Source organism: Pelodiscus sinensis, chromosome 5, assembly GCF_049634645.1.
Source record: "Pelodiscus sinensis isolate JC-2024 chromosome 5, ASM4963464v1, whole genome shotgun sequence".
In the NCBI taxonomy this organism is placed as follows: domain Eukaryota; kingdom Metazoa; phylum Chordata; order Testudines; family Trionychidae; genus Pelodiscus; species Pelodiscus sinensis.
In genome coordinates, this window is record NC_134715.1 from 23578795 (window position 1) to 23603053 (window position 24259).

General features: G+C 48.2%; 2 protein-coding genes across 5 annotated transcripts; both read right to left on the reverse strand.

Annotated features, from left to right (window-relative positions):
• Nucleotides 1-2437: 2437 nt before the first annotated feature.
• Nucleotides 2438-22670, reverse strand: LOC142829545 (uncharacterized). Of its 4 annotated transcripts, none has more exons than XM_075929660.1 (3): nucleotides 21390-22670; nucleotides 17465-21335; nucleotides 2438-2850 (listed from the first exon to the last, which is right to left on the reverse strand). In XM_075929660.1, exons 1-2 carry the CDS (start codon nucleotides 21743-21745, stop codon nucleotides 18656-18658), a joined length of 3036 nt encoding a protein of 1011 aa, XP_075785775.1. In that variant the 5' UTR covers nucleotides 21746-22670; the 3' UTR covers nucleotides 2438-2850; nucleotides 17465-18655. The 4 variants fall into 4 exon arrangements, with proteins under 4 accessions (XP_075785775.1, XP_075785774.1, XP_075785773.1 ...); XM_075929659.1 differs by having other exon boundaries at nucleotides 2438-2627; nucleotides 2729-2850; nucleotides 17465-22670; XM_075929658.1 differs by having other exon boundaries at nucleotides 2438-2835; nucleotides 17465-22670.
• Nucleotides 11266-12533, reverse strand: LOC142829546 (uncharacterized). The gene is made up of 2 exons (XM_075929661.1): nucleotides 12148-12533; nucleotides 11266-11952 (listed from the first exon to the last, which is right to left on the reverse strand). Exons 1-2 carry the CDS (start codon nucleotides 12491-12493, stop codon nucleotides 11489-11491), a joined length of 810 nt encoding a protein of 269 aa, XP_075785776.1. The 5' UTR covers nucleotides 12494-12533; the 3' UTR covers nucleotides 11266-11488.
• Nucleotides 22671-24259: the final 1589 nt, after the last annotated feature.

Here is a 24259-nt window from a genome sequence, read left to right on the forward strand (position 1 = left end):
GTCTCTATTTTGCTGTTCTCTTTTAAACCACTTAACAAACAGTGAGGGTAAATTAAATACTTACGAACTCAGCAACAACACCACCACAAAGATATACAAGGAATCGGCTCATGCTCGAGATTCGTACACCCCTTTTTAGATTTGGTGGGTGGGAGGTGGCCTTTGGGTGATCAGTCCTAAGCCAGACTCAGATTCTGTCTTCCAGTATTCGGGAGTCCTCTCCGAGCTTAGGGCTCAGGGGTTTTCATGTTATTGCCTATTACCATATTTGCTATTGTTTGTGCTCTGGGAGTGGCATGGGTGTGTTCAGGGTGCGGTGTGATGCCCATATATGGTGTTGAGTGCTGGACTCTGACAAGCTCCATTTTATTGGCAGATAAGCCTTGTTGCTATCCATGTGATGTGGTGAGGTTGCTGAGGTAGATTTCGGCTATGCGCGCAAGGCCTGGCCAAGAGAACCCATACTTAACACCTCCCAATTCTGCCTTGTCCCTTCTTTTTCTCTGCTATTATAGCCTACGGTCCTGCCCATTTCCAACCGATCTCCCAGGTCTCTGTGTTCTTCACTTACCTCATTCAAAGTATTGCAAGGTGGTCCTCTACACAATATGGTTTCAGTAATGGACCTATAAGCTTGAACCTGAAATCTCAGTTGGGTTTTAAAAACTGCACCCTCCTTTTTAACAGATTAATATTAATTGGGAACATTTCCCCACCAATGTTACAAAGGGAGGTAATTTGCCCACTCTGTTCATCACTGGTGAGCCCTCAGCTTCAGTATAGTTTCCAGCCCTGCACGTTACACTTTAGGAAAGATGTGGACAAACAGGAGAGAGTGTACATAGGAAAGCAAGAAAAGTGATCAAAGGCGTAGGAAATGCTACCTCTGGGGTAAAGGTAAAAAACAGGCATGTTTAATCATGAGAAAAGACAATGATGGGGACCTGGTAGTTTTGAAATATTGGAAGGGCTATTTTAAAGAGTGTGGTGATCAATTTCTCTCCATGTCTACTGATGGTAGGACAAGTAGTAATGGGCTTGGTCTGCAGCAAAGAGACTTGGGTAAGATATTAGCTATCCTTAGGTTACAAAATTAATTCTAGAGTAGGCTTTCAAGGTGTCGAAGCAAAAACACGCTCCTCTGTGTTTAGGCAGCTAACAAATAGCTTTATTAATTAATAAAGCACAGCATGAGCCAAACGTGGTCACAGCAGAGCCGGGCCCAGTAAGGCTGCTAATACAATCAATCCTAGTATCTTTATACCCTTAGCCAAACAGTCTGACGTCAGGGCATCCAATTACAGAAATCCTCAATTAAATTTGGAAAAACAAAGCCTTATCAACAAAATGGTGGACAGGTACGAGGGAGTACATCTCCTGTCCCAACCAGCCCAATTAACACATACCAATAGCCCATCCTGTAGGCCTCTTTTCACAGGGTGACAGAAAGTTCACTCTGGTCTATGTGCTTGAGAGAAAAGCTGAAATGGTTTCTGATATATAAGATGACTTCTAGCTAAACGTAAAATAGCTTCTACAACTCCCCCCTTTTAGCCTTTTAAAGGCTAACCTTGAAACCATTTTATACCTCCATTTTCCATTAAAGTATTTATGTACATTTCTTGTTCCTTTCTCTGCTCATCCTATTTTAACATCATGAGTTCCACATTCCCTTTGGTAAGGGTCTGTCTTGTGTTTTCCAGAATACAAGAAATAAAGCAATTGATTAACAAGAAACAGCAATAAGCACAAAAGAATATAGCCAATACTAAAACTATTCTTTGCAAAATCCAAGTTCCCACATGTCCAAACCAGCCTCCCAACCAATCCCAGAGAGTCCAGTCTTCCCTTTGCCTTAGGCGTTCCACAGTTCTTTCAATCTCTGAGGCATCTTCCTCTACTTCTTTGCTGGTGTCAGAAATATACCCACAGCATTCTCTTCTTACTAAGGCACAAACCCCGCCCTTACTAGCTAGGACATAGTCTAGGGCCATCGGTTTGGGCTTTTTTCTCACCCTGGCTCCTGAACCATTACATGTCCAGCAGTACTTTCCAATTGGGGTCAAGGCTAGGCGGATATACCCTGGGTTAGTAAACCCTTTATCCTGCCAAGTATCATTTGGCTTAGTTCACTAAACAGTGTGCCATTCATTTGAGTGTTGTTTAGTGGGATTGGAATCATTGGGATGCCTCCTTCTGAATGTACCGGACTGTGAGCACATATCTAGCAACTTGTGGAATTAAATTCTTGGGAAACTTGGTTCATTAAAAGCATAAACACATTTGAACCATATAGGTTATAACTGCTAGTTTTAAAAACAAGATTAAGCATATACTCAACATGAATTGTTTGTCCAGCCTCATGCTGGCTGTTCTTCAGGACTTCGTAGTTTGCTTCACCTATCGCTGGCAGGTTCTTCTGGGCCGCAGCTGGTACCTTAGTCTTGGTCTCTCAGGCTCGTCTGCTTCTGGGCCTGGATTGCCGGTACCAAGCCTGCGCTGATCCTCGTCTACTTCTGGACCTGGGTTTCTGGTACCAGGTCTGTGGTGATTCCCATCTGCTTCTGGACCTGGGTCTCTGGTACCAGGTCTGCTGTGCTCCTTGTTGGGGCCAACCTCTGTAGGGGCTGGAACGGGTTTGCAGTGGGATGCGTGAATCCAGGTGGGCAATCCTTCACACTTTACAGCCGTATGGGTGGTCAGAAGGACTTGGTAGGGACCCTTTCACCTGGGTTCCAGGGCAGTCTTCCGCTGGTGAACTTTCACGCAAACCCAGTCTCCTGGTTGTAGTTTAAGGCACGGCTCAGTCGGGACCTCCTGGAAGGCGTCCTTAACCTGTGAATGATAAGACTGTACACACCTCATAAGTTCCTGGCAATACTTGACTATGCTTCCTTTAACAAGTGTGGCATCAGCCAGGTTAATTTCTGGGCTGCTTTACAGTCTCATAGGTTGGCCACATGCAATTTCATGTGGACTGAGTCCAGTTTTCTGATTAGGAGTGGCTCTCATGCTCATTAGGGCAATCGGGAGTGCTACTATCTATGTTAAGCCAGAGTTCTCACATATTTTAGCAAGTTTGTTCTTTAAAATCCTGTTTCATCTTTCTACTGCTTCTGCGCTTTCCAGGTGTCGTGCACAGTGCAGTGCTTGTCTGGTAGAGTAGTACTTTTCCAGGTTTTTTTTTTGAACAATTTGCCCAGTAAAGTGGGTACCTTTATCACTGGAGATCACAAGGTGTATTCCCCATGATGGGATGTAATGATTTAGAAGTTTCTTAGCTACTGTGATGTCATCATGTTTCCTGCAGGGATAAGCTTCTACCCATCCCAAAAACAAGCAAACAATAACCAGCACATTATTCAAAAGATTGACATTTAAGCAATTGAATAAAGTCCATTTGTAAATTCAGAAATGGTCCCAAAGGCGGAGGTCTGGTTGCCAGAACTGTCTTTACAGGTTTACCCACGTTGTGGGCTTGGCAGACAGGGCAAGCCAGACAGTAATCTTTGGCTGCTTGGGAGAATTTGGGAGCAAACCAATGTGGAATCCCCATCAATGGAGGTTTTTTTAGACCAGGTTAGACAAATAACAGTCTGGGGTTGGTTTATTGGTCCTGCCGTGGCACAGAGGGCTGGACTTCAGGGCAACTTGCAGTCCCACATTTCTATGATTCCCATTTTACAGATAGGGAAAGAGAGGTACAGGAAGGCAAAGTGATATGCCCAATGTTACCCAGTAGCAGAGCCAGGAATTGAATCTAGATCACCTTCCTGATCTAGGAAGTGGCAGGAGTATTTTGAATCTTAACACTTATGCTCTATTTTTGAGCTGAAATCTGCTTGGCTATACCTGTGAATGTGGCGACCCTCTATAAATGCAAAGGCATAGGTCTGCATGCCTCAAAAGGAAATGAAAAGAAATGCTGCTCTCTAATGTCAGAAGGCTCAATTTCTTCACCAGTGCAAAAAAAAAAACAAAAAACCAAAAAACAAAAAACAAATACACTTCCCTCCCATATCAATCTGAGGACCAGAATCCACAGCAACAGTTTCTACCCAACAACCAATCAAAGCTTCTAGTTTTTGCCTTGGAAACATCTCAACTTATGATTTTACTTAAAAAAATCTGCGGCCCAATGAAAGTTTGAGGGCAATGTGAAGTAATGGAATTTAATTTCACTTTGATTTCATTATACTTATTTCACTTCACCAACTTTTAATCCATAGCCTGCTTCATAACATAGGCCCATGTGACAGCCACAAGCCATTTGTTCCAAAGCCTCTTTAAACACTTTTGTCAGCAATATGTTTTGCCGTTAGTCTGTGCCAGTATGTAACTGGAAGAAGGAAAGAGAAGAAGAGTGAAGAGATGGTAAGAATTCAATACACCCCCTCCAAAAAATTTTTACCATCAAAGATGTTACCTCCAGTCTACTTGCTAGAATGTGCTTTGGAGGTTTGGCACCATTTTTTCATTAATATATAAAAGCACCACAGATGAGACCCTGTCAAACAAAGTGCCTTTCTCAGCACTGAAAGTGGAGCATAATTACTGTACAGAGTGTGTGAGGGGGCTGAAACTCTCATCTGGAAAGACTTCAAAGGATATCTTGAGGCAGTCAGGTTAGAGGCAGAGTAAATGCTGCAGTGTTCACATTCCCATTCACTGCCAATTGATCATTGGAGTTTGAAACAAACTCCACAAACCTAAGAGAAAAATAATAATTTATAACATTTTAAAATCTTTAGCCAATTATGGCACCTCGCACCTTTCTCTATTTCTGTGTCCATTACATGGGTTTAAAATGGTTTAAAGTAAGTTTAATATTTGTTAAACAAGGTACCAAAGAGTCAGCTTGGGGACAGAGGTCCAGATCCTAGAGCCCAAGGTATTTACGTACCTAAATACCACCAAAGATCTTGATCAGAATCCCCCTCGAGCCCCCCTGTTGTTACAATACATGCAGCAGTACTACCTTCCACACAGCACCTAGCCAGTGGGCCTGATCCTGCAATAGAGAAGCAATTGACTTAGGTCATTGCAGCATCAAGGCCAACATACCACGATCATTCGGGGGGAATTTCCATCACGTCTAGTTCATACTCTCCATGCCTGTATAACATTTGCTCTTCATTTGGAGAGGTCAATAGATATTCCCCCCCCCCCAAAATTGCTGTGTTCCTTCCATGTAAACTTAGTTTACAGGAGTTTGATGATGGAGCTTTTAAGGTTAGTACTGTAGAATCCCATGGAAAACTTTTAATGAAGATGGATTCAGAACTAGGGATGAATGGAAAAATGTCTCCAGAACTAGCCCCTCTCTCTCTCTCTTAAGCTACTCGGTTCAGTAAGCCACTCTTTTTATCACTTTATAGATAGGATCTCAGCCTGCGGCTGCTCTTGTCTAAGGCTTCCAGTAGAAGGGCTCCAGCAATACTATGCATTTGCAGTACTCACAGACAGCGAAGCAGTCAAGTTTGGCACCAGAAGGCCCAACAATGCTGACTGGGGTCCAGGAAGAGATTCAAAACCTCCTGCTAAAAGTTTCCTCTTTTATGGAGAAAAAGGGGGATACCTGGCCTCCCTTTATAGCACTTGCAGCCATGGCAGAAGGTACCTCACAAGGAGAGGCTTCAAGAGTTTAACTCATCTTGAGTTGGTTGTCTGAACCACACTTCTGGTATTTAGGAGATTTGCTTGCCAATACTGTAACCTACTGCCCTTTAAGGTGTAACCCTTCTGCTGGGTAGGCCTGGCAGTAACCAGGGCTGGGTTCAATATCTTGGGGTCCATCTCACACAGAACCGGCTCGAGCCCCCACCTTGTAATCTGGGAAATTCATACACCCCTGGGTGCCTCTGAGAGGCAATGCTTCCCCTTTGCAAGCACTGAATCTGAGTGTAGGAAAGAAACATTTAATGAAACAGAGAGAGAAGTCATACAGCATTACCTTGGGGAAAACAGCACAAACAAAGTTCATAACCCAAACATGAGCTAAGCCCCACCCTGCCAGCCAAGAATCCCCTGAAGTTCAAAGAGTCCAACACCCCAAAAGTCTCTGTCCCTGGTCCGTGCCACCCAAAGTTCACCTGCAGGGTTTCACCTCCCAATCAGGGAAGAAATGGGGGTGAGGGGATAGATAAGGGGCACCTTACAACACTCCGCCACGCTCCACCAGCTGTCTCGTCCCATGCCACCGGACGCTCCGTTGGCTGCCTGCCGCCACTCCACGCCAAAGTCCGGCCCGCGGGCCAATTGCGGCCCGTGTTCCGGTTTAATACGGCCCCACAGGTAATTTGGCAATATCTATCTTTTAAGGCCCCCAACAAATCCACATGTATTGAGATGAATACATTGTAAAATCTCAGTTAATGTCAGTTGGTCTAAATCAGTTATAAATATATTTGGACACAACGTGTATACTTGGTGTTATGTTCCTGTTCATATTTTTTGAACTTAAAAGTTGACAGACAACCTTTATTACCAATAATATGTAATGTACTTTACAATGTTCCTGACATATATTTCAGCTTCCTGGATTTTTTTTTCATCTGGCCTTCAGATATGAAAGGCAGAGTGATTTAACACCTGTTTAGATTTGTCATCCATGTGACGAAATGAAAAGTATGCCGTTTGCAATAAACTTTGCATAAAATAGTTAATTTGCATTTAATTTTAATGGTTCAAAGAATGTCAGGCAAAATGGTCGGCCCTCACGCATGTTCACTTCATCAAATCTGGCCCTCTTTGAAAAAAGTTTGGACTCCCCTGCCATAAGGGGACATAGCAGAGGTCCAGCTCTCTACTCAGGCCAAGGCTGGTTTCTCTATTCAAACTCCGCACATGCTGGAGCGTCTCAAATAACTGAACAACAAGGCTTTGTCTAGACTGGCATGATTTTGCGGAAATACTTTTAACGGAAAAGTTTTTCTGTTAAAAGTATTTCCGCAAAAGAGCGTCTAGATTGGCAAGGTGCTTTAGCGCAAAAGCATCCGTGCCAATCTAGATGCGCTTTTGCACAAGAAAGCTCCGATGGCCATTTTAGCCATCGGGCTTTCTTGTGCAAAAAATTAAGGTGCTTGTCTACACTGGCCCTCTTGCACAAGTATTCTTGCACAAGAGGGCTTTTTCCTGAGCGGGAGCATGAAAGTATTTGCGCAAGAAGCACTGATTTTGTACATTACAAAGTCAGTGTTCTTGCGCAAATTCAAGCGGCCAGTGTAGACATCTGGACACACCCCCAACTGTTTCATGAGGCCCCAAAAGCAAGTTTGTCTCCCATCTGAGGTCTTTTAGGACCCTGTAGCCCTTTTTGCAAGAGTTTGCCATAGTCTACTAGGCTGAAATGTTAGTTGCCCTTTTTGCTATTGTATGCTGTTCTTCTGAGGTAGCTGCAATTCAGAGGACAAATACATAGTACTTGGAGATCCTTCACAATTCAGACACCCTTCCTCTGTTAACCTGTCCTCTTCTTGCAGGCCCCCATTCACTCTTATGGCTCAAGGATCACTGGATCCCTATCTGGGGCTGGGTTAATGCCAGATTAGATTCACACAGTCACAGTCCTTAATTACAAAGTGATCTAATCAATCCTCAATGAATTCCCACCAGAAAGCCCTGACTCATAGTTTCATATTTCATATTTAACTCCATGTCTTCTCCACTACTCAGGCAGGGCTCTTCCTCTGTCAGTCAGCTGCCAGTCCCCAGACCTTCTGGCAGGAGCTCAGCCCTCTGACTCAGATTTCTTTTCTCCTTCAGTATCTCCCTTTTCTAGAGACAGAAGGCAACCGATGACAGACTATTCCCTCAACTGGCTGGAAGAAAGGGGAGCCCGGTTTCCATCAAGGCTTTTCCTCTGCTCACCCAACTCCTAATTCCACCTGTCTGCTGTGGCTTTTTGACTTTTAAGCCTTTCGTTCCATTTTAAAATTAAAAGCACAAAACATATTGGTTCAAGCACAATGCAGATTTGGGACCTCCAGCACCCTATATCTAGGTATATTTACAGATATCCAGAGGGTTTCTGGATGGAAGACCCCCAGCATTCTCTTTCCCTGACCTCTTCATAGGGTTAAGAAAGAAGGGTACAGACAACTTAATGAAAGGAGATGTGCAACTAAGTCCCTTTGTGATCCTGGTAGATATCCAGGAGAGGCTTGGGATCAAGGGAGTGGAAATTAAAACCAGGGGGACTTATCAAGAGAAAATCCAATTCTATATAAAGGCAGGGACATTTCTAATAAGCTATCTGCTTTTATCTAAAGAGAGCCTGCTTGTGTTGTGTTGCTGGGTGGTAGCAGATATCTAGAATTTGGTGTACCATCTTCCTTTTAGAGAGAAAAATCAGCAAGGCAGAGTCTGGGTATATTTGAAATGGAATTAGGTTTATGGGCCATATACACCAGTTCTGGAACAGACATGATCACAAACAACATTTTGGCGATCCCTTCATTTAGGGAGCAACTCTGTCTCAAACATTGACTCCATTTGGAGACCAAGGCAGAAAGCAAACACCCCTACTGCTTATGTGGCTCCTTCAACACACAAACTGGCAAAACAAATGTAACATGACTATATCTGAAAACGTGTTTGACATACAAAAAAAACATGGAAGAATGTGTGTTGCAGGTGGTGCTGTTACAACACATCACAAAGCTGGAGCATTGAATTTCTGTGCATTGTAAATGAGTACTGCAGAGCCTCAAGATCATTTTTCAAAATATCTAACTGTGTTTTCATAAAACAAGCTACCTAACATGCCAAAATCTCTAGTCTTCATTGAAAATTAAGTTCATGGCAACTCTGAAATTTAAAAAGTTACACTTTGAATTTACATTGTGAGTACTACATTGTAAAGCATATTACATTTTTCAAGAATGAAGAAATCAATGAAAACATAGTACAAGTGATGACCTGGCACCATGCTATCAGTTTGGTAGGACTAAGAATGAGTCAGTCCATAGGTTGCAGCTTTCCCATATAACAAAGAGTGTTGGGGATTTGAACCCAGACGGCTCGGTTCGTTGTCTGACCGCAAAGAGACAGGTAACACCAGCAAGGTCCAATCACAAGCTCTTTATTGAAGTGTGCACACAGCAATAGAAAGCGGCCCGTCTCCAAAGAGAACCAGCCACGATTTCAGTAACAAGTAGGTTTATATAGACAGTTCCATCACGTCATAGAATATTCACCCAAGCAACCCACTCCCCTTTTTCAGTTAAACCTCCCATATCAATGTGACCTTAAGCAATTCATAACGCATTAGCAACTTTCTTACCAGCACAGAAGACAAGTACCAGGCAACAAGGAGACATGGAGTTAGGAACAAACAGAGGGCAGGAACAGGGAGTTAAGATCAGAGAGGGTACGTCTACACTACAGCACTAGTTCGAACTAACTTAGTTCGAATTAGTTAATTCGAACTAAGCTAGTTCGAACTAGCGCATCTAGAACTAAAAACTAGTTCGAACTAGCGTTTTGCTAGTTCGAACTAGCGCGTCCACACTGATTGGACGCAGGGGGGCATTTAAGGGCAGCTGAAACCGGTTCTGGCAGGGCATCAGGTCAGCAGTTGCTTTGTGTGGCTGCTGTCTGAGGCTATCTGAGGCTCGAGCTTAAAGGGACCCCCCCGGACAGCCGGTTCTCAGCTTTTCCTGCTTGCTTGCCAACCTCGCCGAGGGACAGCAAAGCGTCGGTCTCTGTGCCCGTCTGTGTCGGTGCTTCCCTTCGGGGGGGACCGCCGCAGGTGGCAACATGGAGCCACGGCTCGCCCTGCACCTTCTGGTGCACGTTCTGGACTTGCTGCTGCAAGCCTGCCACCAATGGCTCGAGGCTGCCTGGCACCACCTGGGGAACGTCAGCCCCCTGCCTCTCCGCCTGGCCGCCCTGGGGGCCGTGGAGGAGCCGCGGCGGCGCCCCGGCACCGGCGTGCCCCGCCGCATCTGGCGTCTGGACACCAGCAGCGACTGGTGGGACCGCATCGTCCTGGAGCGCTGGGACGACCGACAGTGGACCCAGAACTTTAGGATGAGGAGGGACACCTTCCTGGAGCTCTGCGAGTGGCTCGCCCCTGCCCTGCAAAGAAGGGACACTCGCATGAGGCCCGCCATCCCCCTCCAGAAGCGGGTGGCCATCGCCCTCTGGAAGCTCTCCACGCCGGACAGCTACCGATCCGTCGGGAACCAGTTCGGCGTGGGGAGATCCACTGTCGGAGCAGTGCTCATGCAGGTACGGCACTCGTCGGCCACCGAGCCGGGGGGGAGGGGGACTGCGAGGAGGGGATGGGCCGCCCCAGGGACAAAGGGGGGGGCGGGAGGAGGCGAAAGCGCCCCGCACCGGAGGGGTCGGGCTGTCCCGGCCGTACTACACGCCGCCAGGGGGGTTGCTTCCGGGAGTGGGGCGCGGGGCACTGCCAGGACACGCACGCTCCCAGCCACCCGGGCGCCCCACTGATTGACGCTTTGCTGTGTCTCTCTCCGCAGGTGGTCAAGGCCATCAACCGGGTGCTGCTCCGCAGGGTGGTCCGCCTCGCCGACCCGGACGCCGTCATCCGGGGATTCGGCGCCCTCGGCTTCCCCAACTGCGGGGGGGCCATCGACGGGACGCACATCCCCATCCGTGCCCCGGAACACCAGGCGTCCCGTTACGTGAACCGCAAGGGGTACTTCTCCGTCATCCTGCAGGCCGTGTGTGACCACCGGGGACAGTTCACGGACATAAATGTGGGCTGGTCCGGCAAAGCACACGACGCCCGGGTGTACCGGAACTCCTCCGTGTGCCAGCGGCTGCAGGACGGGACCTTCTTCCCCGACCGCCACATCAGGGTCAGGGACGTGGACATGCCCATCTGCCTGGTGGGGGATGCCGCCTACCCACTGCAGCCGTGGCTCATGAAGCCCTACACGGGGCACCTCAATCCCTCCCGCCAGGCCTTCAATAACAGGCTGAGCAGGGCCCGCATCGTGGTGGAGGGGGCCTTCGGGCGACTGAAAGCCCGCTTTCGATGCCTCCTCACCCGTCTGGACCTGGCCGAGCACAACATCCCTCCCGTGGTGGCGGCATGTTGTGTGCTCCACAATTTGTGTGAGCGGAAGGGGGAGGCTTTCTTGCCAGCCTGGATGGCTGAGGCTGACCGCATGGCTGGACACTACGGTCAGCCCCGCACCGCCGCCGTCCGGGAAGCCCAGCGGGGGGCCATCCGGATCCGGGAAGCCCTGCGGGAGAGCTTCCATGTGGAGGAGGAGGAGGACTGACCTCTCCCTGCATGCCCCACCGGGGCCTTCTTCCACCCTACCCCCCCCTTCCCCTTTCCCCTCCCTATCTACTGTACAATAAAGACACCTGTTTTTCAAACAAAAACGTCTGTTTATTTCAGAGAACTGGGGTGGGGGAGGGAGGAATGAAGGTGGGAGAAGGGAGGGGGAAACCTGGGACGAGGGAGCTGGAAGGGGAGGGGAGGGAAGGGAGGAAGGGAAAGGAAAGCTCAGGGGTGGGAGTCCGGCTGCCTCTCCCGTCTCGCCACACTGCGGGTCCGGGGGCGTCGGTGGGGAATGGTTGTGGAGGGGGGGGCAGAGAGGACAGGGGGTGTGGAGGAAGCAGGAGCGGAAGCAGGAGCGGAAGCAGGAGGAGCAGGGGGAGCAAGAGGGGGAGAAAGAGGAGGAGCAGAGGGAGCAAGAGGGGGAGCAGGGGGAGGAGGAAATGGAAAGCGGTCCAGCAGGCTCTGGAGGTGGCCTCGCAGGGCACGGCCCTGCTCCTCCAGGGCCTCCAGACTCCTCTGGCGCAGCCTGAGGTCCTCCTGGACCCAGTGGTCCTGGAGACGGAGCTGTCGGTCCAGGAACCGGAGATGCCGCCTCTGGTAGTCCTCCTGGTTCCTGGCTGTCCTGCTTTCCCGGGCGCGGGCGGCTGCTGCAGGCGGGGTGGTGCGCCCTGCAGGCCCCGGTGCTGCAGCTGTGGTGCAAGAAGACCAGCGGTCAATGACCCCAGGGGCCCAGGTGTGTGAAACCCAGCTCCCCTCTGCAAGGCCAGGGCCCCTGCAGGATCCCCAGCTGCTGCTCCGTGGTGGGCAAGGCCCAGGCGCACGGTCCCGGGGCTCCCTCTCGCCCCAGCCCCCCGTACACATAAGGGGAACACGAGGGTACTCACAGGTGGACGCCTCCCCGGCCTCTGATGATGCAGGCGAGCGGCTCTGTGGGGTGCCTCGGGGGTCCCGGGTCCTGGGAAGGCTGGCGGCAGGCTCCTGGCTCTCAGAGCCCTCCTCCTCCTCCTCCGTCTCCAGGAGCGGTCCCTCTGCCCCGGGGTCAATCACGTCCCGGGGGGCAGGGATGGCATGAGGCCCCAGGATGCGGTCCAGGGCATGGAAGTGGGGGCAGGCCTCCGGGTCAGCCCCTGGCAGGCAGGCCCGGGAGTAGGACTGCCGCAAGTCCTTAATTTTGCAGCGCACCTGCTCCCGGCTGCGCTGGTGGCCCCTGGCGGCCAGACTGGCAGCCATGCGTCCGTAGACGGCCGCGTTCCGGTGGCTAGTGCGGAGATCGTGGACATTGGAGGCCTCCCCCCAAACCTCGATGAGGTCCACGATCTCCGCACTTGACCAGGCGGGCGCCCGCCTTTTGCGCCCCCGGGCAGGCTCCCGGGAGCCGCCAGGCTGGTCGTGGGGAGCAGTGGAGGGCTGGGAGCCCTCGGATGGCTGGCTCATGTTGTGGCAGGTGCAGGCTGTGCAGGCACGGGTGCTTGCAGCCTTGCAACTGGCACAAAGTGAGTAGCCAGCCCGTGGCCCTTTAAGGGCTCCGGGGCCGGGAGGGGGGCAATAGAGTTTCCCTGGTGTTGGCCAGAGTGGCCACCAGGGAAACCTGGGAAGCCTTAGCCTCCCACTAGTTCGAACTAAAGGGCTACACAGCCCTTAGTTCGAACTAGCTAGTTCGAACTAGGCGTTAGTCCTCGTAAAATGAGGTTTACCTAGTTCGAACTAAGCGCTCCGTTAGTTCGAATTAAGTTCGAACTAACGGAGCGCTAGTGTAGCGCCTAGGAAAGTTAGTTCGAACTAACGTCCGTTAGTTCGAACTAACTTTCTAGTGTAGACATACCCAGAGAGATGAGAAACAGGGAGTTTTTTTTATCAGTTCTCAAAACAAGCTGTTCCACATCACAGCAGGTACAAGAATGCAATTTTTCACTTATCGTACTTTTGCAACTTAAGCAAGTATGTAGGGTACACCCTTGCTTGAACCGTGTCTCTAGTTCTGCTCAGGGACTACCCAGAAACCTTTGTTAGCCTCCTTTTTTATCTGTCTTAGCATAACTGCTTAGCATAACTGCACTAGGCCCAATTCTCTAGGGCCTAACAAGAGCATGCAGCAAAGGAGACAAAATTATTCAGTTGGTGGGTCTAAAGCCAATGTTTGTCTCTTAATGTAGGTGCTTCCCAAAGAAGCAGATAATTCGAAGTTCTGTGGCATGGGGACTCACAAGGTCTTATTAGATCTAGTTAAATTATATTTTGTGGATAATTAGTTAATTGCAAGTTTAGTATTTGTTACCTTAGAATCATTCATGTATCTATCCTGATTTCCTTAGTGTATTGTGGTTCATAAATATTCCCCAAATAGTTCATGGGAACAAGGTTGATTGTGGATTACTTATTGACTACTCAGGGTGTATGCTTTATCACTTAACTATTTCAGCTAGATGTGACTTATTTGTCTGAAAAAAACCCCTACTGTATATTTTAAATTATTGTTCAGAATTCCTGGATTCTGGAATGAGCCTTATTTTTTGAGGCTCTCAGAAATCAAATCAAAATTGTGAAGCATTTGAGATTCACAAGTGCTCTCGTGAATTCTAGGAAGACAGCTAACACCTGTCTTAATGTACAAAATAAATATTTGTCACAGAGGTCACAGTCTAGGACTGTGACAAGAGACAACAGGTGGATCTAACACCAACATGATCTCACACCATTTTTCATTTGTGTTCATTGTTTTCACCGAAGATAATATCTACACCAATGTAACTCAGGATAGAGTAAAGCCCTTCTGATTTTCCTTGGTATCTATTGTGAACCTGTTTGGTTTGCTGTTATTGAACCTTTTGATAAGGAGCAACAACTGATAAGATGTATTATCGTATTATATAGGGCTGGTCCTTATAGTAGATGAAGTTTCAGATAGGCATCTGAGTAGGAGTTATTTCTTGCCATCCCTTCCTATCTTAGCACTAAATAGGCACTTGAAAAAAGATGCAATGACCCCTCAGTCGTGTTTGAGAGCTCTCATTCCACATCTGTAATTAACCACACCGTCCTGCACTACTCCGCCATGATTGCAAGCTTGTTACAAACTCTTTTTGCTACCAATATAACTTGCCCTTTTAAAAATCAGAAATATAAGACAATGTTTATGAAATAAAGTCCTGATTGATTGCCCACTTCCATTTACTTTGGCCTTTCCATCCACTTTAGCGGGCTTTCCTTGGATCAGGCTCTAAATGTCCAGGTAGCACATGAACAAAGAAAGGAGCAAATGTTAGACTACACTGTTTACTGTTACTCTGGTAAAAAATGTTGGCTTGTAATACAAGTTAGATTTCTAGTGAAAATTAACTATCCTCTCCCCTTAACCCTGTAGAGAATAAATGGCCACATGATATTCCTCTGAACATGGAACCAAAATGATGCATCTTGTAAGTCACACTTGAGTCTGTTATAGGAGATTCCTTCTCAGCTGTTCTCTGCAACATGCCTCAAATAGCTATTATTGGGCCAGGGCATAAACACCCAATTTTGTGTGTGCACGCACGTGCACCAAGATAGCTAAAAACAGCTCCTATCTGTTGAGGCACTCTACTGTAGCTAGTTGTGACAGGTTCAGTCACAGAGATCCCTGGAGACTGTCCCATTCCACTGAGTCCACCTACCTACGCTCTGGGACACTCCACCACCCTGTCCTGCTAAGCCAGAACCTCTGGTCACTCCCAGCAAAGGTACACATTGAACCTCCCTAGTCCTGCACCCTGGGGACCTGACCGGTGCCAAACCAGAGAATTTGCTGAACTATGAGAGGTCAATATTGCTTAGCAGCATTACCAACACTTCCACTGCTTGCTGGGCTCTTAGAAGACATTTAGTGGTAAATTAGAGCTAAATAACAGCACAAAACACTGAGAGTCAACACCGGTGGCTTTAAAAAAACTGTATGGGACCATGGGCAAATTGACCACACCCATGATAAGTGGACACCTGCCTAACTAAAATCATGCCGGACCACAGATGTTGCCAGACCAGAGAGAGTGCTGGACTAAAAAGCTTCAACCTGTACAGATGTGTGTGTGTCACATCTCTCAGCAGAACAACACAGATATCTAGGTTATAGCTACTTATTGCAGAGAGGATAAAGGTGGACGTGACCACAAACTGAAAGGTAATTACTATAGACCTTTCATGGCTAATGTACAATGTGGTGAGTATGTTTTAATAGATTCCAATTTACACTAGCCTCAGAATGCATCTGCTGCTATGCTTGTGTCATTGCAGTCTGAGCACCAAGCCTCCCAGATCATGTTTGTGGTGGAAGTGGGAGTGGGAGTGGGAGTGGGTTCTTTCCTGATGTTTGGAGTCTTTGTTTATATCCTGTCCACATTTTGAGGTTTCCCAGATTACTTTTGCTAGAGCACATAGGTATTACAGTGTATGCAATCTCTGCTGCATGTGTCAGACCTCATGGAAATTACATCTTAAGCCTCAAGGAAATCAGGATGCCTGCATCATGTGCAGTGAATGAAATATCCTTTCCATATGGAAGGAAGACTTTGCATCTCTTTTGCCCAAGTTTCGGACTTCAGGCACCAGAATTCATGGAGATTAAAAATGCCTACACACTGTACTTTATTCTAGTGGAGCTGGCCTATTCTCTAAAGGCACATAGACATATGCATGAGACCTCAGCACCACCTGGGATTCCAAAAGAAAAAAAAAAAGCCCAACTGAGCAATTGGGGAGGGTTTTTTTTAAATAATGAGTCCTCACTGAAGACAAGAGAATCAATCACATTTGGAATTTCCAGTAAGAGCCATTTCTGAAAGGAGACTGAAACAATAAAAGACTGAACAGTTTTCAGAGAGTGCTTCTTTTAGTGCCATACAAAAGTCTTGTCTGATTCTACAGGAATCCTCCCAACAGGTTACATTCTGGCACATGAGAAATTTCACAGACCCCCTTCCACGTTCAGAATATGCAAAGCAACTCTGAACCCAAGCTTTCCTACAATACCTCACTTTCAGTCCTCTCTATTTAACAACAATCAAACTGCACACAAACCCTGGCCTTGCCTGATACCAGTAAGGAAGAGAGAGAGCAAGAGACTCGCATTGTTCTGACTCTTGAAGAATCACTCACACTATGGAAATCTTTGCAACTGCAATCACCTACACAGTTCAGTACTTCTTTTGGCAAAATGAGTGTAGAAAGTCAAAAACAGAAAACTGGTCACAACCACCCCTCCATTATGCACCATGGGAACAATTGTACCATACCCCCAGTGCATTTAGAACACAGGCTTCCTGAGCAAGGACCAATTTTCTTTTAGAGCACAAAGCAGGTGGTAGGTGCTGAATGAATGAACAAGAAGAAAGTGATGGCACTTGGTGAGATGTAGCCTCAGGTGCAGAACATTTCTCAATTTCAATTATGCCTATGGATATATCGAGCCTGTGTGGAGTACCAAAATGGAAGACTGGATTTCTATTTACCAAGTTCTTGGCATGCAATTATGCATCAGGTTTTCTTACTCTGCAGTGCCAGGTACTAAGATTCTCAGCACCAAAGTAGTCAAGTAATGGTTACATAATTCTGCGGCAATGAAGGGTGTGCAAACAGAATCTTGCGGCACTGGATTTCCATCCATATTTGCACAATTTAATTGGCTTCATTTTACATAATTTAACTGACAGAAAAACAAACCTGGTGCATAATGAAGCTCTGAAAGCAGGTGCTGGCTGTCATGGCTCCTTCCCCACTCTGGCATGATAAATGCAGAAGTGGGGGCCAGCAAGTGTACCCCAAAGCCTTATCTACCAGGCTTTGGTATAAAACTTCCCCCAAGATCTTAAAAACCCTAGATCTTGGGAATAAAACTTCCGCTGCCACCACCCAAATGTTGCTAAAGAAACCAGGGGAAAGATCATTTGGGAAATCTTCCCCCTAAAACAAAAATCAGGGCACACCATTAACCACTGCCAGGTTAATAAAAGAAAAGAAAGAACTTTTATTATTACAACAATATTCTGGTTGCAAGTATAATGACTAGAGAGGAAGGTAACAAAATATACTCATGGAGAAACTCCATGGGCCTAGAACTTAGTTACAAAGAAAAGCCAAAACATCTTTTAGGCAGTGCCAGATCTCAGATCCCATACCCAATCCATAACACAATAGAACCTAACGAAACTACCTAAACTTTACCCTACTTACAGAAAATGAAGAATGGTGTCTTGGAGAGAGAGAGAGACATGCTTGTCCCTCTCTGTAGCTGCAGAGAACTCTCCGAGAGACAAAAGGAGAGAAGGAAAAAAAAACCCAAATTCCTTTGTCCCAGTTTGAAAAGTCCCACCTACATTCTTATTGGTCTCTCCACCTGGCTAGGTGTAGTTAACCCCTTAATCCCCAGGCTGCTGGCTAACCCTCATAATCATGACATGCCCACCAAATCACAGACGGTGCTGGACAGCCTCTGGCCACACTGGCTGTGATTTCTTCCTGTAGGTCTAAGATAAAACATAGTAAATACATTATGCACACTTGACTAAACGCTTGAAGACATAAAAAGTAAGCAAAGGCTTCCATATCCATAGAGTACCATCACAGCTATACAGAGAATATTAAGTAGTTGAGTCCAGAAATGCCTCATTAACCAATCAAACTCTCAGTCTCAAAATCAAATTTAGAATAGCGTGGGGTCTTGATCTAAAGTTCAATTGACCAGGTTCTGTGCCTCTTGCGAAATACACCACTACCATACACCAGGCCAGGTCTTGGCACCACTGAGAGTGTCAGCTCAGGGCGAATTGCTTAAAACCAGGGCTATTTACCGCCCTCAACTGGGGTCCTTTCCCAGGCACCCCTCAAATTACACCGAGCACAAAACCAGGGCTATTTACCGCCCTCAACTGGAGTCCTTTCCCAGGCACCCCTCAAATTACACCGAGCACTTCAGCTGCCTCCCCGGTCAGCCGGAAGCCTCACCAGCAAAACCCCTTAGGCACCCCTCAAATTACACCGAGCACAAAACCAGGGCTATTTACCGCCCTCAACTGGAGTCCTTTCCCAGGCACCCCTCAAATTACACCGAGCACTTCAGCTGCCTCCCCGGTCAGCCGGAAGCCTCACCAGCAAAACCCCTTAGACACTTCAGCTTCCCGGTGCCATCACCAGACTTAGGCCTCCACACACAGGTGAGAGGTTACCAAAACCCACTCACCAACTCCAAACAGATCCTCCTGGTCCAAAGGACTCAGCCACAGTACCAAGCCAATTTTCACTTTAGATTTTACCCACAAGATCACGCTGGGCCAATCCTTTAGAATCTAAACTCTAAAGATACATTACTGAAAGGAAGAAAATGTCGAGAGTAAGATTGTTAATGAGAACATTCATATATAAACATCACACCTGTACACATGTCTCATACATAGAATCAACAGTGAACAAGCTTTCATTAGACACCTTACATGGGTCCCTTTGCACAAAATGTTGCCGTGCCTCAGTTTCCCTTCCCATACAGCATATCAATTTTGGAATGTCCCTTCTCAGGTGAGAAGCTTCAACACTAATTACAAGTATTAACAGTGAAATACCAGGGTCCCAAAGCTTTTGAACATCCAGTGTGTCCTTGGGTACATCTTGTAACAGTTTCCAGGGTTTTGGTACAAAATCATGCATAGTGGACATAGTTACCATTCTTAGTAACAGCAGTACAGTGGTTATGCAAGTTAACATAAGCAGTAGGAACAAATCCACCCCAAGTGTACATTGACAATTCTGGTTTTTTACATTTAAAAAGTTGCAACCTTCCTGGGCAAACACAATTCTTTTCCCTCCCCCATGTCCTGTGGGTTTAGGCTGTGAACTCCCTCCCACACAGACATAGGCCTGGCTGGGTGTGGCTCCCCTGCTCACAATGGCTATGGAATTCCTTTGCTCCTCACAGGATCTTTCTATCCCCAAGTCACTTTTACCCCCCTCAGGCACAGCAACCTGCTGGCCAGCCTCACCATAAGGATCCTCTTCCTTATGGCTTTCTGCAAGCAAAAGCTCATCTTCCCCTGGCTCTACAGCAGCATCACCCTGCTGAACCACCACCAACTCCTCCTGTGATCCCTCTATCCCCTGAACAGGCAGGTCTTCACACAACCCCCCTTCAGGAAAACACACAGACTCCTCTGGGGAAAGATCAGAGACCTCCCCCTCTCCTTTCTGGGCTTCAGCTGCCCCCAGAGCTAAATCTGGGCCCACAGCACTCTCCTCAGCCAATCCAGGCTGACAGGCACCTCCTGTAGACAAAGAACTGGGAAGAAACCCTTCCCCCACATGCATACCCCCCTCCTCAGCAACCAAACTGCCAGGCTCCACACACAGAGGTTGCTCACACTGAACACCCTCCAGAATTTGATCTTTTTCCCCAACTAAGCTTCCACTCTGGCCAGCCACTCCAGACTGCACCAGAGGGACCCTTTCCCGAAACAGGGCAGGGAGAGCCCAAAAATCTGACCAAAAATCTGACTCCAGCCTCTTCTCTGAGACTCCAGGCAGATATGCAGAAACCTCACTCACAGACACACAGCTCTCTCCCTCAGGCAAACATTGAGGAAAACTTTTACCTGGCTCCCCATAGGACTGACCAGCCACAGACAACTTCCCAGATTCACACTCATCCCCTTCACAAACCTCATACATGTCCTGAGGCTGGATTAAGGTATCAGCCTGATTACACCTATTAGCTATCACTGCAGGATTCGGGGTGTCTGGGTGTACAGCCTGCATAGCCTCGCTACGTGTGAGCACTCCCACCCTCTTAGCTTGTTTCACATGCTTGGCCAAATCCTCCCCGACCAGCATAGGAATGGGGTAGTCATCATAGACTGCGAAAGTCCAAGTTCCAGACCAGCCCTTGTACTGAACTGGTAGCTTGGCCGTAGGCAGGTCGAAGGGGTCAGCCTTGAAGGGTTGAATGGTAACTAGAGTCTCTGGGTCAATGGCCTTGGGGTCCACCAGAGCGTGGTGAATCACTGACACCTGTGCCCCGGTGTCTCTCCATGCGATAACCTCCCGTCCCCCCACTCTCACAGTCTCCCTCCGCTCTAGGGGGATCAGTGAGGCATCTGGACCCGAGGCTCCTTGTGGCAACCCCGGAGTGATGAGTTGTAGCCGGTTGGTGCTCTGGGGACAGTCGGCCTTTACATGCCCCAGTCCATTACATTTAAAGCATCGCCTCACAGCGGTATCATTGGAACGGGAGGGGCTCCCAGCAGATGGTATGGAGGAACGGGGAGAGATCTGGGGTCTTCCTGGGTGTATGTAGGGCCCGTCTCTGCGAGATGGGGATCGGGGGGATCCCCAGGTGTTGATGGGCCCCCTCAGACTGCTTTCCAGGCTGCTGTGGCCCCTCAGTTCCATCCATCTGGCCCCAAGCACTGCTGCCTCTCTGAGGTTTTTTGGTTTTCCGTCCAGGATGTACCCTCTAATCTCTCCTGGCACACCCTCGAGGAACTGTTCCATCTGCATCAGGAGAGAGATTTCTTCCCGAGTGTGGGCCTGCTCTCCAGAGAGCCACGTTTCCCAGTTTTTGAGGACACGACTGGCATGTTCAGGGAACGGTGTATTTGGGGTCCACTTGGAGGCCCTGAAGCGACACCGGGCCTGTTCAGGGGTGAGGCCCATCCTGAGTCTGGCCTCCTGCTTAAACAGTTCATAGTCATTTGCCATGTCACCTGGCAGGTCCGCAGCTACCCCCAGTAAGGGACCAGCGATTTGGGATCTTAACTCTCTCATGTACTGATCAGGAGGAATGTTGTACCCCTGGCAGGCCCTCTCAAAGTTGAGGAAAAAGTCCTCAACATTATCCCCTACTTGGTACATGGGGAGCTTTCTGGGGGGTTCAATGATGATGGAGGTGGGAGTGTTGGGAGGGGTACCTGAGGTGTCCGGCTGCCTGGCTTTCTCCAGCGCAACTTGGGCCTCTAGTTCTGCTCGCCTCGTCCCTGCTGCGATCTCTGCCAGTTTCACCTCCTGTTGTATACGCTCGGCCTCTAGTTGTGCACGCCTGTCCTCGGCCTCTCGGGCACGCCTGTCCTCGGCCTCTCGTTGTGCACGCCTGTCCTCGGCCTCTCGTTGTGCACGCCTGTCCTCGGCCTCTCGTTGTGCACGCCTGTCCTCGGCCTCTCGTTGTGCACGCCTGTCCTCCAGCTGTAGGAAAAACTCCATCTCCTTGTCAGTTAGAGGCCTGCCGGTCCTTATGGCATAATCGCACACAGAAGGCACAGGTGGGGGGGAGGGAGAGCAGCAGCTGGCTGCTTCTGCCTCTTCAAGATCCCTTCCCCCAGGGCTCACAGAGGTAAACTCTTGTTTCCCCTCTCTGGGTGTGGAATCTTTCCGGGTACTTAACATCATGCCTGGCTCTGAGGCTGTTTCTGCCTCCGGGTGTTGCTTAGGAAGGGTTGGGTTCTCTAAGGTTACCTTGCCTGATCGCAAGAGCATGTACTGGGTTCCTTCCCTGCCCTAGTCTAGCCTAGCTATCCAGTTGTCCCGAAAGCTAACAAAAAAACAAACTGTTTGGGTAGGTCTGTGTCTGGCTTAAGGTCTGCTCCTCCCTGAGGCAGCCCAGCAACAAAAGAAAAAACAAAAGGAAAACTGCAAAGCTTGCAACTCAAAAGAAACTTGTGCCCTTTTAAAAATCCTGGGTTCTCCAAATAATCCCACCGCTGTGCCACCATGTCATGGCTCCTTCCCCACTCTGGCATGATAAATGCAGAAGTGGGGGCCAGCAAGTGTACCCCAAAGCCTTATCTACCAGGCTTTGGTATAAAACTTCCCCCAAGATCTTAAAAACCCTAGATCTTGGGAATAAAACTTCCGCTGCCACCACCCAAATGTTGCTAAAGAAACCAGGGGAAAGATCATTTGGGAAATCTTCCCCCTAAAACAAAAATCAGGGCACACCATTAACCACTGCCAGGTTAATAAAAGAAAAGAAAGAACTTTTATTATTACAACAATATTCTGGTTGCAAGTATAATGACTAGAGAGGAAGGTAACAAAATATACTCATGGAGAAACTCCATGGGCCTAGAACTTAGTTACAAAGAAAAGCCAAAACATCTTTTAGGCAGTGCCAGATCTCAGATCCCATACCCAATCCATAACACAATAGAACCTAACGAAACTACCTAAACTTTACCCTACTTACAGAAAATGAAGAATGGTGTCTTGGAGAGAGAGAGAGACATGCTTGTCCCTCTCTGTAGCTGCAGAGAACTCTCCGAGAGACAAAAGGAGAGAAGGAAAAAAAAACCCAAATTCCTTTGTCCCAGTTTGAAAAGTCCCACCTACATTCTTATTGGTCTCTCCACCTGGCTAGGTGTAGTTAACCCCTTAATCCCCAGGCTGCTGGCTAACCCTCATAATCATGACACTGGCTATTCAGAGACATTGGATTTATCAAAATTAAGAGGGTACTCTGCATCTATTCATGAAAACCAGGGCTGGAGGTATGTGGCAGCTAAAACAGGGGAACTGATTCTGATCCAGTTCTGCTGTTTTAAATCAGGGAGTCTAAAGTGGAGCTGCAACAATATCAAGCCGAAGTCAGTCATTGGCATCAAGCTTGTCAAACCCTACTTATTCCCTGATTGACTTGACCTTACTGTGTTCTTCCTCCTGGATGTTGTTCTCCTTGGTCAGTGACTTGTATCTCTGATGTTCTGTGCAGTGTTCCAAGCCAAGTAACTTTATTAACAGCTGCAGCCTAGCTTCTGATTCTATTAGTGTCAATGACAAGACCCCATTGGCTTCAATTGGGCGGAGATTTGACTTTGTTGCTGCATTACATAAACTAAGATGCAAGCATCCATTTTCCTTATAGTTGGGAAAGGGCATGAAAAAGTATCTGTAAAAATAGCTGCAGCATTTAGCAACAGTAAGACTATCAGAGGGTATGTCTACACTACAGTGTTATTTCAAAATATCTTATTTCGAAATAATGCGTCTACACACAAAATGCATTTTGAAATAGCATTTTGCTATTTCGAAACAGTGCGTCCACACTGAGTGGACTGTGAATCGCATTTAAGGCTGGCCGGAACCAGTTCCGGCAGGGCACCAGATCAGGACTTACCGTGTTGGGCTGCTGCCTGAGGCTATCTGATATCTGTGCTTAAAGGGACTCCCCCCCCCCAGACAGCAAGTTCTCAGGTTTCCCTGCTTGCTTAGCTACCTTGATGAGGGACAGCAAAGCATTTTGTCTCTGCGTGCTCTGGTTGTCCTCACTTGGGACACCACAGCACTCTGCAACATGGAGCCAGAGCTGCCCCATGGCACTCTGGTGCTCCTCTTGGATGCGTTGCTGTGAGCCTGGTTGCACTTTCTGCAGGCTGCCATCTGTGAGGTCCATTGGGGGGGGGGGGCTGTCAGTATCCAGGAAGCCCTGCGGGAAAGCTTCCCCCCTAGGAGCACTAAGAGCCTCCCTGGTCTGCCCCACTGGGGGCTTGTGCCTTATTCCTCTCTCACATCCTTCCACTTACCCCTCCCAGCCCCCCTTCCTGATGTCAAATAAAATACATGTATTTTCATGATCACAAACTCTCTTTAGTTAACAAAACTGGGGTGGGGGGGAAGGAATGAAACTCTGGTGAGACTGGGGAAAGAAGGTGGGAGAGGGGAGGGGGAAACGTGGGAGAAGGGAGCTGGAAGGGGAAGCAAGGGGAAGAACGGGGAGGGGAAGCTCAGAGCTCAGGATTGAGGGTCTTGTCGGACCAACTTGATTTTCATGCGAACCTGCTCCTGGGTTTGTGCGTGTCGCCTTTGGTGGCCAGGCTGGCAGCTATCCTGCCATAGAAGGCCGGGTTCCTCCATCTCCTGTGAAGATCACGTATGTTGGGGGCATCCCCCCCAAACCTGAATAAGGTTCATGATCTCCACCCTGGACCAGGAAGGCGCCCGCTCCTGGGAACTGGCAGACTGCTCCTGGGGAGCGGTGGAGGGCTGGCTGCCTGT

Coding starts and splice junctions, on each gene's coding strand:
- LOC142829546 (XM_075929661.1), bottom strand. CDS start 12,493: ATGGCTGCCAGTCTGGCCGCCAGGGGCCACCAGCGCAGCCGGGAGCAG. Junction 11,953..12,147: donor GGCCGGGGAGGCGTCCACCT/GTGAGTACCCTC, acceptor CTTGCACCACAG/CTGCAGCACCGGGGCCTGCA.
- LOC142829545 (XM_075929658.1), bottom strand. CDS start 21,745: ATGCTCTTGCGATCAGGCAAGGTAACCTTAGAGAACCCAACCCTTCCT.